The sequence below is a fragment of the Phaseolus vulgaris genome, chromosome 4 (assembly GCF_051622355.1).
Source record: "Phaseolus vulgaris cultivar YP4 chromosome 4, ASM5162235v1, whole genome shotgun sequence".
Taxonomy (NCBI): Eukaryota; Viridiplantae; Streptophyta; class Magnoliopsida; order Fabales; family Fabaceae; genus Phaseolus; species Phaseolus vulgaris.
Genome location: NC_143501.1, coordinates 50,212,061 through 50,227,609, shown reverse-complemented (window position 1 = coordinate 50,227,609; position 15,549 = coordinate 50,212,061). Strand labels below are relative to the sequence as shown.

Below are 15,549 nucleotides of genomic sequence, written 5' to 3'. Positions count from 1 at the left end.
CGCAGCTCCTCTGAAGCCGAGTATAGAGCCCTTGCCACCACCACATGTGAGTTCCTTCAGGATTTACATCTTTCTCTCTCCCAGGCTGCAACCCTGTACTGTGACAACAAATCTGCCCTTCAAATAGCTTCCAATCAAGTTTTTCATGAACGAACCAAGCACATCGAAATTGATTGTCACCTAGTTCGTGAAAAAGTTAACTCTGGTCTCCTCAAACTACTGCCCATTACTTCTGCAATGCAAGTTGCTGACATATTCACCAAGCCCCTTGCTTCCGCACAATTCTCTACTCTCAAACCCAAGCTGGGCCTGGCAAATATCTACTCCCCAGCTTGTGGGTGTTAATATATTTAATTTTCTATTTTAAACTATTGGGCTTTGTTTGTTTGGTCCAACTTTCCTTTTCTGTTTCAGCTAGGTCTTAATTTTTTTCTTATATATACATCATGTATTTTACTCTCTAATATACAAGTGAATAAAAGTTTCTTTTATATTTATTTTTCTCTACAATTAGGGTTTATCAAAACCTCTCTTTCTTCATTACGATTACGTGCGATTACGTACGCTACATTAAAGCATCACATCAGACAAGGAATATTCATCTTCATTTACTGTAATATGGTATCAGAGCCATTTTCGAGCCTATTCTAGCGAGTGTTTGTGTTGGGCCTATTGTGCCACCCGCTATCGGGTCGCTATCGGACCACCCATAATATATAGTCCCATGCACGAGTTGGTAGTCTCGACGTGAGGGGGTGTGTTGGAGATCCCACATCGACTAGAGATTAGAGCCTTTCATTGTATATAAGTGGGTGCAAACCTCAACCCTATGAGCCGGTTTTATGGGGTTGAGTTAGGCTTAAAGTCCACTTCGTAATAATGGATGTGATACAAATCAACATCACTCTATATATTATGCAACAAATGCTTTGTGGGATGCAATATGACAACAACATCACGAATAACTTAATCATTAAAATACAACCATAGCTTGTAGACGAATTGCCATTTATGACTACAAATGGGTGTGGAGGTGCCATGTCATCATCGTAAGGAGGTAAATCTCACCTCATATAATCCGATCATATCTAACTGCAACTAAACAAAATCAAGTGATTACTATTGTAAAACTGTATATATTGCAAAACGAAAAACAAAGTGCGATTTTGCGAAACGGAAAAACAAAAAATGTGGCTTTGATTCATGAACCCTAATACAGTTTTGACTCACGAACCTAATGCGGTTTTGATTCACAAACCTAAAATCCAGGGTTCAGCTTCCTTGTTGCACAATTCACAGAAACCCTTGTGCAAGTGTTCCATTTCTCTTCACTCACGATTTGTGCAAGGGCAAATTGTGAGACTCAAACCTTCGAAGACTCCGTTCTTCTCGGGAGGTTGTGCAACTGGGACCTGGAGTAGTGCCGCCAATGGATGAAACGTGGGTTATGGCAGTTTTAGGACTGTTATTTTTTTCCCCTATATAAACAAGGGTTCCCTCTTCCGGAAACACACCTTCTTTGCCTCTCATATTCAGCAACTCAACGTTGCAATCTTTCTTCTTCCTCCCACTTATTCACAATTTTCTCTTTCTCTCTCTTCATTCATTATTTTACTTTATTATATTTATTTTCCTAAGTACATTGGGTTCTTACACTATCAAGAATAACTTGCTAATTCTGATCCTTGGTAATTACCGGGAAGTTCTTGTTGTATCATAAAGGACTTGCACAATACATCGTGGATAAGTCAATTATTCACGCTTCGGATAATCAATTTTGTTTGTGTTTTAAAGCTTATTTTACTACAATTACAACCTACAACATGTTAACTTATGCATCATCAAGGTTCATCTTTCATATACTTAGTTTGCACTATCATATTTATTTATGAGAAATACTCGTATATTAAAGCTTGCAAGTGGTGTTTAAAGATATTAAAAAATATAAATTTATCCTATTTTCGTTTTTTTATTAAAGTTTCCTTATGAAAATGTAGCGCTAAATTAAAATTCTTATTTTACAATTTTGTTAAATAATTATTATAAAAAGTCAATAGTTAAAATGACTATTTATGATTTGGTTATTGTGTAAGAAACTTTTATATGAATATATGTATATTTCCTTAAAATAATATTATACGTATTAATATTTACTGAAGTATTATCTTTTTCAAGTCTTTAACAAAATTCCATGAGAATGAATTTTTTCAATGTAATATACACTTTACACTAATATAAGAGTTTAACTGTCATATATTTTCACATGATTAATCAGAAATAATCATAATTATATATAAATATAAATTTCATTATATAATTATAATTTAGTAAATAATAATATAATTAAATTAAATCATTGATATAAATAAAATACATTTTGAAGTTACGAGATTCGAACACGTCTCTTAACATATCGAATATCAATACTTATAGAAACTGATGAAATATCAAGTTTAAAAAGTATTTATTAAATTTATGATAATTTTAGAACAGTTTTAACACTATTTTTAAAAAATTAATTTTTTAAACCACAAATTTATTGTATATTTTTTATTAATTATTTTAAAAAATATTTTTATTAAAAGAAAATTAAAATATAGTTGTGTATAAATTTTTATTCTCAATTTATATAATTATAATATTTTACATAGTTTGAATTTTTAATTTTTTTTGCATTTTTGTAAAATTGGTTTGTTCAGTGGTGGTGGCCCACTGGCTATCTTCAGCGGAGGCCAACACAATGCACACAAAAATGGCTAACACTTAACAATGGTGTTTGGGAAGGTTGGAACCTCAAAGAAGAAGAAGAAGAAGAAGAAGAAGAAATGTTAGGGTTAGGGTTAGGTTGCTTTAATCTCAATCGGTTCTCTCACTTTCCCTCATCTTCCACTCTACCACCTTCTCGTTCCGGTCAGTTAAGCTTCCTCTCTCGTTCTCTTCAATGATACCATCGTAACACTGTTTCAACGCCTGAACTTAATTCACTAACGCGACGTCGTTTCCTTTGAACTTTAATGTGTAGACAGATTTGCTCAAGATTGCGTCTCGGAGATTCGCTTTATCAGTGACCAAGACGCAGCAATCTCCTGTCACCAAGCCACAATCTACGTCCACTGCTGTAACTGTAAGTTCACCAAGTGTGTGTTTGAAGAGTGGTGGCGAAATTGATTTTGAAAGAAGTTAATCGCAGTTCAATTGATTTAGAAGTATGTGATTCATGTTTTTATTATGAAAGCAAGTTGGTACTGGAAGTGCAAGTGTTTTTGTTCAAGGCAAATGAAACCGAATATAAAACTATCTAAACTTTATGTTTATTTATTTGGTTTGGTTTTGTGTGTGTGATATATGGTATTGTATCGTGTTTGGAATGATGTAGGAAATAGATAACCCGGCCAGTGTCAAGAGGCAATTGGCGCAGCTGTTTGAATTGTCTCTGAGGGCTACAGTGCCTGATGAACCAGATGTTGTGCCATTAGTTGATGCTTGTGCTGTTAAAGGTGGTGTGAAGTTTGGAGATTATCAATGGTTGGTTCACTTTTTTTTTCCCTTGTTGTATCCATGTGAAGTGAAAATGAGGTTCTATGACGTGTGGAAAAACTTATCCACAAGCACTTTTAGGAGAGCAAAATAAAAAAGAAATATGAAATAAGTTTTTCTATAAGTTAAAAGTAATCTTTTAGAAAAGTTGAATACTGGAGTACTTTTACAAATTAACTTATGCTTAAGTTTAAGTTAGTTTTGTCTTATGGAAAAATTCGTTTCGTTCTTCCTTATTTCTTTTTCAAGAAGTACTCGTAGAGAAGTGCACTCAAACAAGTCCTTAATTGATTGTGCACAGTTGAAAAGTGGTATTATTGTTATATTTATGCATATGTGAAACAAAGAATATTCTCTTGATGCAGCAATAACGCAATGGGTGTGTGGTCTAAGGTGAAGGGAAAACAGACAGGATTTAGGGGTCCCCCAGCAATTGGGCAGGTATGATCAGAGATAATTCACTCATTTTTTTGGCATTTCTACCAGCTGTGTTTTTTTTTTTCTTTTCTATTCCTCTTTAGTAATTATTTATTTGGAATTAGAGTTGGTTTACTTTTGTTAAAGGTCATCTGTATGTTCTTTTATATGTGTAGGCCATCGTTAACAATCTTCCTCCATCTGAAATGATAGATTCATGCTCTGTAGCTGGTCCAGGATTTGTCAACGTTGTATTGTCAAAGAAGTGGATAGCACAGGTGATGGCATTTTGCATCTTATAATTTTGAATTACAAAAAGTCTGTACTAGTGTCTAAGTCCTTCAACTTTATTTTTCCAGTGGGGGTGGGATCTGAGTTCATTTATGGGAAGGGAGTATATATGCAGAAGTTAAGGTTTTAAATTTGTATGGATGATTGAGCTCTTTCAAACTTCTGTTAGTATTTAAGCCCAAGAAACTTCCTATTGCAGAGGGTACAGAGAATGCTAATTGATGGCATTGATGCATGGGCACCTCAGCTTCCAGTCAAGAGGGCCATGGTTGATTTTTCATCCCCTAACATTGCGAAGGAAATGCATGTTGGCCACTTGAGATCTACCATTATTGGTGATACATTGGCCCGTATGTTTGAATTTTCACGAGTGGAATGTGTAATCCGTAGAAATCACGTTGGTGACTGGGGAACACAGGTAGATTTTAGTTCTAATCTAATGTTATACTGGTTTTGTGCCAAGAGTTTGAAAATAGTGCATGTTTAATCTAATGACAAATGATTTTTACCTTTTCTTGTGGCTACATCTTAGCTATACACTGTCAAAGCTAGGTTTCTTTATATAAGGCACAACTTTGGGTAATTCATTTGGAACAATCATTTAATTTGGCAAGTTTTGTCATCAGCCTTACTGAATGGCTCAAGAACTAAATTTGTTTGAGAAAATAGATGATATAATTTGGCATTTCTAAATTCTAATTGTCTTCATGATCAAGTACATCTACGTCTTTATGTGTGTTTGTTTTCTGTTATTCTTTGTTGAGCAATATTACAAAATTGATGTCCTAAGATACTTCTACCCTTCTTCTCAATATGGGAAAGGCTTTAAGTATTTTTTTGTTTCAATCACTCATCAAATTAGTGTTGTCCACTGATTTCTTATAGGGATATCCATATCCTTATGGCATATTTTCTTGAATAATAAATATTCCATTAGGAAAGTTTTCATTTCAATATTAGTACTATAAAGCTCAAAGGACATGCGTTTTTTTTTGTAGTTCGGAATGCTGATTACATACCTCTTTGAAAATTTTCCTAGCCCAGATGATGTTAGTGAAGCAGCCATTGAAGATCTTCAGGTGAGTAAATATATTAAATTGAATTTAATTCAAATTTTCTTATATTGATATTTATTGTTTTGGTATTTTTTCATTATGATCAGTCAGACATTGTTTTTAATTTATTTGCTGCATGCTCATTGTAATTTGTAGCTGATTTAATTTCAGAATGAGAGTAAAACTATGCATTTAAAAGTTATCTATAAGTTAATTTGCTACAGATGCCATTATAGCTCGGAATAAATTTATATTTTCCCATGGCACATAGCAAAGAGGAGGGGCAAAATATGTAGTGCTGCAAATAACTGTTTTATGCTTTGTTCGTAAATAAACTTTTGATAGGATATATTTGTTGTCTGAAATCAGTTCCATTCTTCTATTGTCACCCTTTTTTCACTGTAGAAAGAAGTAAATCTGAAGCTAAAGATGTGGTTACAACTTACAAGCTTCAAAAACACAACCTTCATTTAAGTAGAAGTTAGACAAAATATATCAAATGTAAGTTTAGAAGGAGACACGTTAATTCTAGCTTTGAGTTGAAGATTAGAGACCATATAATACCACATGCCATACAATTTTATTATCTTGGCCTGTTGTACAGAATGCAAAAATAAAAGATGTAAACCAACTGGGTTGGGTTGAAGGTATAAAATGTATCACTAAAGCGTGTGTGAATTTTTACCACACAGTTATAAGACTTGTGATATTTTATGGGAATAAATGTTGAGCAATAATGAGTCAACGAAAAAGTTATCTCAATGTTGCACAAATGAGATGTCAAGAACTTATGATGAATGAGTGGGTACACAAGTCATCCTAGAATTAGGGATGGATGCATTAAAGAGAAAGTTGGGGGTAATACTTGTTGTGGAAAAGATGGTAGAATCTCACCTTAGGTAGTTCGAGCATGTGTGGGACCTAGAAAAGCTCTTGTAAAGGGAGTTGATGAAGTGGAGGAAAGTTTAATAGTTAGAGGTAGAAGGGACGAAAATAAACTTTAATTTAAGAAGGGTTTTGATTTAAAAGGGGTTGTCATTAGACATGACATATCAATTTTCCATGTAGCTAAGGATTTTCTTTTTCCTTTTGTTTCTAGTCAATGGAAAGAAACAAAGGAGTGAGGTTAGAAAATGTGTGTATTTGGTTATGGATATTGCATTTTGTCAACTCTTATAAATGATCCATCAACTATAAGGGATTATGATCTCATTAATTTTCACTTAGTTTCCCATTATGGTGATGATGAAGCATTTGTTTTCTTACTGAAAAAGTTATGTATTGACCTTGTATGATTTGGTGCAATTTTAGGCTTTGTATAAGGCTTCAAAAGTGAGGTTTGATAGTGATCCTGAGTTTAAGTTGAGGGCACAACAGGCAGTGGTCCGGCTCCAGGTAAAATATATGTTACGATTTTGTATTTTGCTCCCTATTTGTAAGATCATTGGGAAATTGGTTAAATTTTATGTATGTCTTAATTTTTATTTCAGAGTGGAGAAATCAAGTATCGTAAGGCATGGAAACAAATTTGTGACGTGAGTAGGGCTGAATTTGATAAAGTTTATCAACGCCTTGGAATTCAATTGGAGGAAATGGTTAGGTCTAGTTTCCTTTTTAACTGGCTCTTTGGAGTTTAAGTTGTTAAACAATTGTATTATTTTGTACCTTCCAGGAGGAGTCTCTAAGATGTTGTTTCAAGGCATTGTTAGACCACTAAGAATTCTATGAAAGTATGCATTTGTTAATATTTTTTAGTCCAAGTCAACGTGCAGTTTCTGTGATCTTTATTCGATTTACAATGTAGCATATATTCTGTATTTTAACCAGATCTGCCTAATTTGTCTAGTAAAGCTTTTGTCTCTCTTTTCTGTTCTTCTGTGATCAAAAGTTGATTGTTTTGCTCAAATAATGTTAGGAACCTTGTAATTTCTCTTTGGGAACTTTGTTGAAATTAGGGTTTAGGGTATCAGGAACTTTGTTGTAATTTCTCAACTAGGATTACTATCACGATTTTGTAGTGATGATTATCAATATCACAGATGAAAATGCCTGTTTTCTGGCCAACAGTCTTATATATTATGATGTGTATAAAGTTTATCAATAAATTGATTACGGATATGTAATTTATGTTGCAGTAATTGCGAATGGTTTTACTTATATCAGTAACGAGCATTTTTTTTAATCCAGGGAGAGAGCTTCTATAATCCATATATTCCTGGGGTTTTGGATAAACTGGACAATTTGGGACTGATTGAAGAGAGTGATGGTGCACGTGTGATTTATGTAGAGGGTGTAAACATACCACTTATTGCTGTGAAGAGAGATGGTGGCTACAACTATTTTTCGACTGATCTAGCATCACTTTGGTTAGTTTTACTCTTTTAGTTTTTTCAGCCATACTTTGTAAAATTCTGTCAGAGTTGCTGGCTCACATGAGTACCAAACTTGTTATCAATTCTTATGTCAAATTTATTTATATTGCATGTTTATATACTCTTCCTTTCATGTAAAATCTGGGATACCTATTTTTTTCTGTCTGCATTTTTGTCTGAGCATGCAACAGGAAAAATGAGGAGAACAGGCTGTTTTGTCATCTGAAATATACTTGAACCATGTAGGTATCGTCTAAATGAAGAAAAACTTGAGTGGATTGTATATGTTACAGATATTGGGCAGCAGCAACACTTTGATATGCTATTTAAGGTATATTTCAAATGATATTTTCATGGTATCTTATGGTTACTACATTTAGTTGTTGCCAGAACCATTTTTCTACTTGTTTATGCCGGTATCAATTTTACTTGCACCTTGGGTATTGACTTATCTATGTTTTCTGATATTTAAGTCCAAAATGTTTTTCTATAATTGCTCATTTCATATTATTTTTTTGACTTTTAAAGGAGAAATCTTGAACTAAGATATATTTATCGGCCTACTGCTGCCAATATTCCAGTGAGTTAAAATGTCAAACTTCTCCTTTAATTTTCCTTTCAGGCCTATAGACGTGCAGGTTGGTTACCAAAGGATGATAATGCATATCCAAAATGTACCCATGTAGGTTTTGGTCTTGTCCTTGGGGAAGACGGAAAACGATTTCGGACTCGCAGTAGTGAGGTTGTTCGGTTGGTTGATTTACTTGATGAAGCTAAAAGGCGCTGTAGAACTTCCATTCTTGAACGTGGTAAAGCACCTAAGCTCTTTTTACCTGTTCCTTCTCCGCATGCAAGCATCCATGAGTGAATTTTTTGCTTGATTAAGATTCATTAATGCTGGCACCCATTTTAAATTTCATTTAGTGGAAATACTTGGGACTAGACAGTTAATTTTCCAGATACTATGTTCCTTTAGATTCAGCTAAAGATTGGTCTGAGGAGGAGATTGAGAAAACATCTGAGGCAATTGGTTATGGAGCTGTTAAGTAAGCTCCTTAAACTCAATAATGTCCCCCTATTTTTAAGCAAAATCAACATTTTGTTCATTCATGTAAAGTTTGTTGTTAGCTTTTTTGTGAGCATATTTTTGTGTTAATATATACAGATTATTTTGCTACAAATTCCTGTTGACTGAATTTTAAAAATACTGGGTGTTTTATATTCTGAGCAAATGCTCTTAATCCTGTTGATGTGTATTCGTTTTCATTTCACTCTGAGGTTTCTGATTAAAAATGCTCACTGTGACTGATGAATAGAATAAATCCCAAGTAAAGCATTGCATTTTGCTTAGTCTAGGTTAACATTTTTGTAGTTTTAGGACATGGTTTTGCTTTTACTCGATATCCCTTTCCCTTTCAGTTTGCTTTAGTGGTTATGCCTGTGTTGAGAACACTAAATGAGTTGTAGTCTTGTATTGTAGCCCTTTATATGCTTATATCCGTTTGTTTTTGCAGGTATGCTGATTTGAAGATCAACAGATTTACAAATTACACATTCAACTTTGACCAGATGCTTAATGATAAGGTCATTAACTGTATTCAAATTGAGTGTATGATTGTAAGGTTACAGTAAAGAAGCTAGTATAGACATTATCTATGTGTCCTGTCCTGCATTTATTTCACCCCTTAACAAATATCCTCTGAAGTACAAGGTAACTTCCTGGAGTAGTCTGTGGTAGATAACCATGGATGGAAAATATCACTGTTCTTGACTTTGTTGAAATACAAGAAGAACATGGTAATAAACCATTCGTTTGAATTGTCTCCCTATGGTGTTCTCTTTAGTTTTTATCACTAGTCGTTGACTCTGAAGTGAAACCATCACTTTAAGAGTCAGATCCTTTTTTTAGTTTAAACTACACCTAATAAGCCTTTTTTGAGTCAGATCCTTTTTCTTTGTAACAATTTCTGCAAAACAGCTAAGAAGTTATGCATATGAAACTTATGTTGGCATTTGTCGAACTCTTCAATCTCGACTTAAATAACTGATCTAAAGTAATTTATGTCTCACCTTCCTATGCTTGTTGTGAAACAGGGGAATACTGCTGTTTATTTGCAGTATGCACATGCTAGGATCTGTTCTATCATCAGGAAATCTGGTAGAGACATAGAAGAAGTAAAGAGAGTAAGTTTACCTTTCCTTCCCAGGAAGACAACTCACTAGTTTATTATACTTTTATTCTTAAAAAAATAATATTCGATATTTTTTTTTGTATCATATACATAGTTTTACAAGGTACAAGAGTCTATGCCTAGGTTCATCAGGGTTGGCTTGATTCAGCACTAATCTATTATAAATGTGATGACTCAGTGATCATGTGCTTATAGTCATCAGTTAGCTGAATATTGACTTGTGCACATTTCTTACGGTCTATTTCATGTTTATCAACTATTAACAGAATGGGAAAATAGTGTTGGATCATGAAGATGAACGTGCTCTGGGGCTCCATTTGCTACAGTTTCCCGAGGTGGGATATGTGAATAGTATATGTTGTTGTTGAGCTTTAGACTTTCGTATACTAGTAATTTTTAAGACTTTGTTATTGGGGCTCCATTTCTTTGAACAAAAAACCGAGATATTAAAGCGGGTGAGATTCCTGCATATTATTTTCTAATCCAAACGATTCTTACCTTATACAAGGCCGTGTTCTGTTTTATTTGTCAGGTTTTTGAGGAGGCATGCACCAATTTGTTGCCGAATTTGTTGTGTGAATACCTTTACAATTTAGCGGAAATCTTTACCAAAAAATTTTACTCTAATTGTCAGGTATACCTTTAAAGGCATTAACTTACGCTATATAATATTTACATTTCTACACTTTTCCCATTCTTTTTTCGTAGTATGCTACTGCAAGAAGATTTTTTATATTTACTGTGACATGTTAGTAGTAAGGTACTATATATCCCTTGAGAATTGCATCCTAGGTAAGTTTGGTGAAAGAATAATGTTTGGATTGAGGCCATGCTATTGAACTTCGTACATTTGGCAGGTTGTGGGGTCGCCTGAGGAAACTAGTAGACTCTTGCTGTGTGAAGCAACGGTAATTGTGATGAGACATTGCTTTTATCTCCTTGGAATTGAACCTGTATACAGGCTATGACCTATACGAAGAGGAGCTTCATATGCAAAGTTCTTCATCATATTTTTTTTTGTGATATACTAGTGTAGGAATCTTCGCCATTGAAAATTGTTCAGGCAAATAATTATCTGTTTTTTATAACCTCTTTCCCTCTCCCATTTTGTTAATTGTATGAGTTGTAACTTGTAAGAAGGAAAAGCAAATAATTTATAGCAATATTGTTGACCCCTTGAAATTTATTTCGATTCTTGATATTTACTTCGATGAGTCATATGGTTTAACTTGTGTTCCGAGAGAAATAACAAGAAAATGAACGTTTTTCCATTGTACTTTTTGTACTATAGAAAAATACAACTCTATCCGTCATTGTGCTCTCTCAATGACATTGACAGTTACAGAACTATTTTTAGGTTTGGGTGGCTAAATACAAAGATAATTTATCTGTGAGCAATGGATGAAGTGAAACAACAAAACATGTTCACATAATAATGCACCACTAATAATCTATGAATCGATTTGTAAAACGCTTGTAAGATTTTTTTCGAGAAACTACAAGAACTTACTGCAGCAACTAAGAAAGAAGCTCCTATCATAAAGCTTTCAATTTTTTGTAACTGAAATGAAGTTACTATTTCACTTTACTCAACGGGTACGGTTGGATTGAACAATTACACTGGAAGCAGTGAGGTCTGTATATAAAACAATTACATATCAAAGTACTACTTTGATATGATGCTGATAATTTATTTTCTAAAAAACCTCCAATTATGATGATTGTTTATTTTTAAATGATTTTATATTATGATATGATGTGATGATGGTTTATATTTAAGCATTTTTTATTTGATTTTATGATGGTTTATTTTTAAAAGCCTTTTATTTTCAAACGACTTTATCATATGATTCAATGTGATAATTGTTAATTTTCAAACAACTTTGGATTATGGTAGTAGCTTATTTTTAAACATTTTTGTACTTGAGTGTGATGATTGTTTATTTTCAAAATGATTACAAATGATGGTAACTCATTTTCAAGTGACTTTGTGTATGATCCGATGTAGTAACAATTTATTTTTAAACAATTTTGACTTGTGATGATTGTTTTATTTTTCAAACTAATGTATTGCTTTGACGATTATGATAGTTGTTTTGATTTTCAAATGACTATATTACTTTGATCTGATGTACCGATCATTGATAACTTTGTTTTTCTTTATGTGATCTGATGATCATGTATTTTCATACATTCTCAAACGATTATAGATGTAATTTCTTAAATATGAAAAAAAATAATATTTCAAAGTTGTGACTCATTAAAAAAAGTTGTTTGAAAAAACTCCTTGAAAACAAAACACTAAGTTAAGAAAAAAAAAATACATCGTTCTTTTATTATGTTTCAACTCTACTTTTGTTAAGTACAATAAAATTTATGATCTCTGAAAACAACTTCATCCACATTACACAGTCGGCATCAAATATTCTTATAAAAAAAGTGCTAACTCTTCCAAAACGAAAAGAGTGATATTCTTTACTTTATCATTCAATCAAAATTATTATACAGTTGGATTTTATATTATTTTATAGTTAAAATTGAATTTTACTATTATTATTATTATTATTATTATGTAGTTATAGTTTTAAAACCCTATGATATCATATTTTCTTCGGTGTCTAAGAGCTAACAGTACACATTAAAAAGTTAAGAGATGGTATGTGAGAGATCCCCTTAAATTTATGAAAAATTATATACAAGTAACTGAAGTATATACAAATTGCAGAAAAGAGAAAACCTAAAGTTTGATCTCAAAAAGGATTTGGTGTCAATTGAATTAAGGTAATAACTTGGGATCATTGATGACTGCAAGAGGCAAGGATCGATGACACCACTATGAAAAACAAAGCAAAAATGAAACAAATATGGCTTTCACTCAATAAGATGAAGCTTCAAACTCAAAATTTTCCGGATTTTGTACACGAAATAAGCAAGAACTCCAACATGCTGAAATTCAGAAGTTTTTATGAACAGCAATGGAGGGTCTAGACCCTCCTAGGAAACTCCCTCTTTTGCTTAATGCAGATGCAAAAGACCCTCTTGATGCTTTCTTTGAAATTGTGGCCTTTGGAGTGTACAATATTTTGTGACTATCTAAGCCTCCCCCAAAACTTTTGCATGATTTCATTCTCTTGCTATAAGGTGTGCCTTTCTTCTGAAGATCTTCTATGCTTTCCACCCTTGCTAAAGAAGTGAAAGACTGTGCCTTCCCTTGATAGAACATAGATAACCCTCTCCTGCACAAGTCATGAATAACCACTTAGTTAACACAACAAATTAGATACACCAAGGTTGGTCATGATGATGAGTTATGTAATATAGACACTAATACGGACTGATATAAGATGATCTGTATGCTATGTAGTATAGACACTGATTCGAATTGATACAGACACGGATAGATGGCGGATACAACATGAAAATAGATACGTATAATCTCTAAAATGTAGGAAATTGACAATAAAGTATCTATTCTTTTTAAAATTGTGAACACTTCTACTACGAGTGTCTTATGAATTTCAACACCATTATCCGAGGCTACTTGTAAACCAGAGAAATATCTTGAAATTGAATCTGAAACTATTGACTAAACTGATATGCAGATGCATTGGTAAATGGAAAATGAAGAAAATTCAGAAAGGCATGAGGTTAAGGTTAGATGCTTACTTGATAGGAAGATGGTTCATGAGGTCTGATAACTCATACAAGGGTCCATTTGAATGAGTTGATGAGGAAGATGTTAAAGAGGATGCATCCTCAGTCAACTCTGATGAAGAAGAAGAAGAACACACAGAGTCCATTGAGTCTTCTTCTGACACGAGTCCAATGGAGGACGAATCATTGCTATGTTCATCATCTTCCTTGATGACCCAATTGGTGTTCCCACCTCCATGACCATCCATGATCCTCTCCACACAAAAAGCCTGTGCCTTTCTCTGATTCATTGGAAAAAAATGATACCCAAGAGGCCAAGAAATGAAGCAGCTATGGTGAAGTGATAAAATATTAGACCCTTATATATGTAAGATGAGGAAGAAGAAGATTTGGATAACATTGACCAGTTTTATTGTTTTCTATATATTATGTATATTAATAGTAGTGAGTATGAAATGAAGTTATATATGGTGAGAAATTGATAAGTTGTAAGAGACAGCTAAGATAGAAGATAAGGTCTAATTTTGAAGAGATCTAATCCATGTTGTGACTCACCGTCTTAGCTTTGTTTATTATTTTTGGAGGCAGAAAGTGAGGTCCACATCTCCCCAACTTTGCTTCTTAAAGCCATGACAGATAACTATATTCCCACCTTTTTCATCACTCTCTGTCATACCAATGTATATCTAAAGGTTAAAACCCAAATCAACACTCTTTTGGGCATGGAATGGATTCATCTATTAGTGGTAAAAAAAAGTCTCATTTGTTTGTTCACATAAGAGTCATAAACTATATAACATACATAGATATACACCTACGACACGAATACGGGTATAGAAATATATCTATAAAATATAGTATAAAATGTAGAGATATAAAATGTAGAGATGAAGGTACAAATCTATATATTATATAATTATGAATATGCACAAGTATATTTTAGTTTTTTTTAAGCAAAAAGATGTTTCTCTGGTGAGTTTGAAATGATTTGTTCTTTATTTTTATAATCATATTAAAATTTTATACAATAAATTTGAATTTTTAAAAAATTAATGTATTTTTCATTTTTAAAATTGTATTATAATCATGTTAAAATTGTTAGATATAATAAATATTTTTAAATTAAACACTTCTAATACACGTTTTACGTGTGTGTCATACGAGTGTCAGTATACTGTTGATGAAAGTGTAAAACATTCTCTTTGATAATTAATAACCAAGAAAGCTTCTTCTTCTTTTACTTCAAAGTACAACTTTTGTAACATTACAAATACATTGTAGCTAGCAAAGAATTGTATTTAAAAATGTTTGTTTTTTTTGGAAAAAAGTTGCTGTTGTCATAGGTTGCTTGCTAAAATATTCCAGCCACGTAATTGGAGGAAATAAATGGGATTGGAAATGTGTGGGCACTCTGCAATTGGTTTGAAGGTGATGCATTCATTCCTCACCCATTCATGCATCTCCCTCTATTCTTCATCTCTACATACTTTTATGTTCCCTCACATCATTAAAAAGAGAAAAATTAAATTTTTGCATATATCATCTAAACTCCACCTCTTCTTTTATCATTCCGATTCAATGAATTGATATAACATCATTAAATTAGATAATCATATATGAGATACCGTTTAGATTCAAGTTCATTGAGATAACATCATTAAACTAGATAATCATATAGAGATATTATTCGTTTTGTAGTTCAAAATTTCGTCACAGTATTATTTTTGAAAATCATTTTAGTGGATTAAGAGATAAATATGTATATAACATGTCGTTGATCTCAACTCTTTATCAATACGAGACTATATTAGACGTACTATGATATTTTATTTAGAAGAATTATTATTTTTTAATTATATTATTTTTTTAAAGTTTGGTGTGTTAGAATATTTGCATAACAAATAGGTAGGTTGATTTGTAGCAAGGATCCATGATGTGTAATTCTTTATTGAAACAATCCATTTTTTCCAAGTGGGAAACACACTTTTATACATGTATTTTGTTGTTGTGAAGAGATACATGTATTTTAAG

The 15,549-nt window shown here is 32.7% G+C and overlaps 2 protein-coding genes across 8 annotated transcripts; one reads left to right on the top strand and one right to left on the bottom strand.

Annotated features, from left to right (window-relative positions):
• Positions 1 to 2,657: 2,657 nt before the first annotated feature.
• Positions 2,658 to 11,046, top strand: LOC137838170 (arginine--tRNA ligase, chloroplastic/mitochondrial). Of its 7 annotated transcripts, none has more exons than XR_016520422.1 (18): positions 2,658 to 2,910; positions 3,027 to 3,124; positions 3,377 to 3,525; positions 3,903 to 3,978; positions 4,131 to 4,232; positions 4,445 to 4,663; positions 5,244 to 5,324; positions 6,612 to 6,695; positions 6,791 to 6,895; positions 7,488 to 7,666; positions 7,864 to 8,003; positions 8,295 to 8,481; positions 8,649 to 8,718; positions 9,187 to 9,256; positions 9,767 to 9,856; positions 10,131 to 10,199; positions 10,397 to 10,498; positions 10,722 to 11,046. XR_016520422.1 is itself a non-coding variant. In XM_068647417.1 (18 exons), exons 1-18 carry the CDS (start codon positions 2,826 to 2,828, stop codon positions 10,830 to 10,832), a joined length of 1,962 nt encoding a protein of 653 aa, XP_068503518.1. In that variant the 5' UTR covers positions 2,658 to 2,825; the 3' UTR covers positions 10,833 to 11,046. The 7 variants fall into 7 exon arrangements, 5 of the variants coding, with proteins under 5 accessions (XP_068503518.1, XP_090157489.1, XP_068503519.1 ...); XM_068647417.1 differs by having other exon boundaries at positions 7,919 to 8,003; XM_068647418.2 differs by having other exon boundaries at positions 2,745 to 2,910; positions 3,023 to 3,124; positions 7,919 to 8,003.
• A 1,464-nt stretch (positions 11,047 to 12,510) lies between these two features.
• LOC137838169 (protein OXIDATIVE STRESS 3) lies at positions 12,511 to 13,955 on the bottom strand. The gene is made up of 2 exons (XM_068647415.2): positions 13,531 to 13,955; positions 12,511 to 13,100 (listed from the first exon to the last, which is right to left on the bottom strand). The coding sequence occupies exons 1-2, from the start codon at positions 13,806 to 13,808 to the stop codon at positions 12,818 to 12,820; spliced, it is 561 nt and encodes a 186-aa protein (XP_068503516.1). The 5' UTR covers positions 13,809 to 13,955; the 3' UTR covers positions 12,511 to 12,817.
• Between the last annotated feature and the right edge of the window lie 1,594 nt (positions 13,956 to 15,549).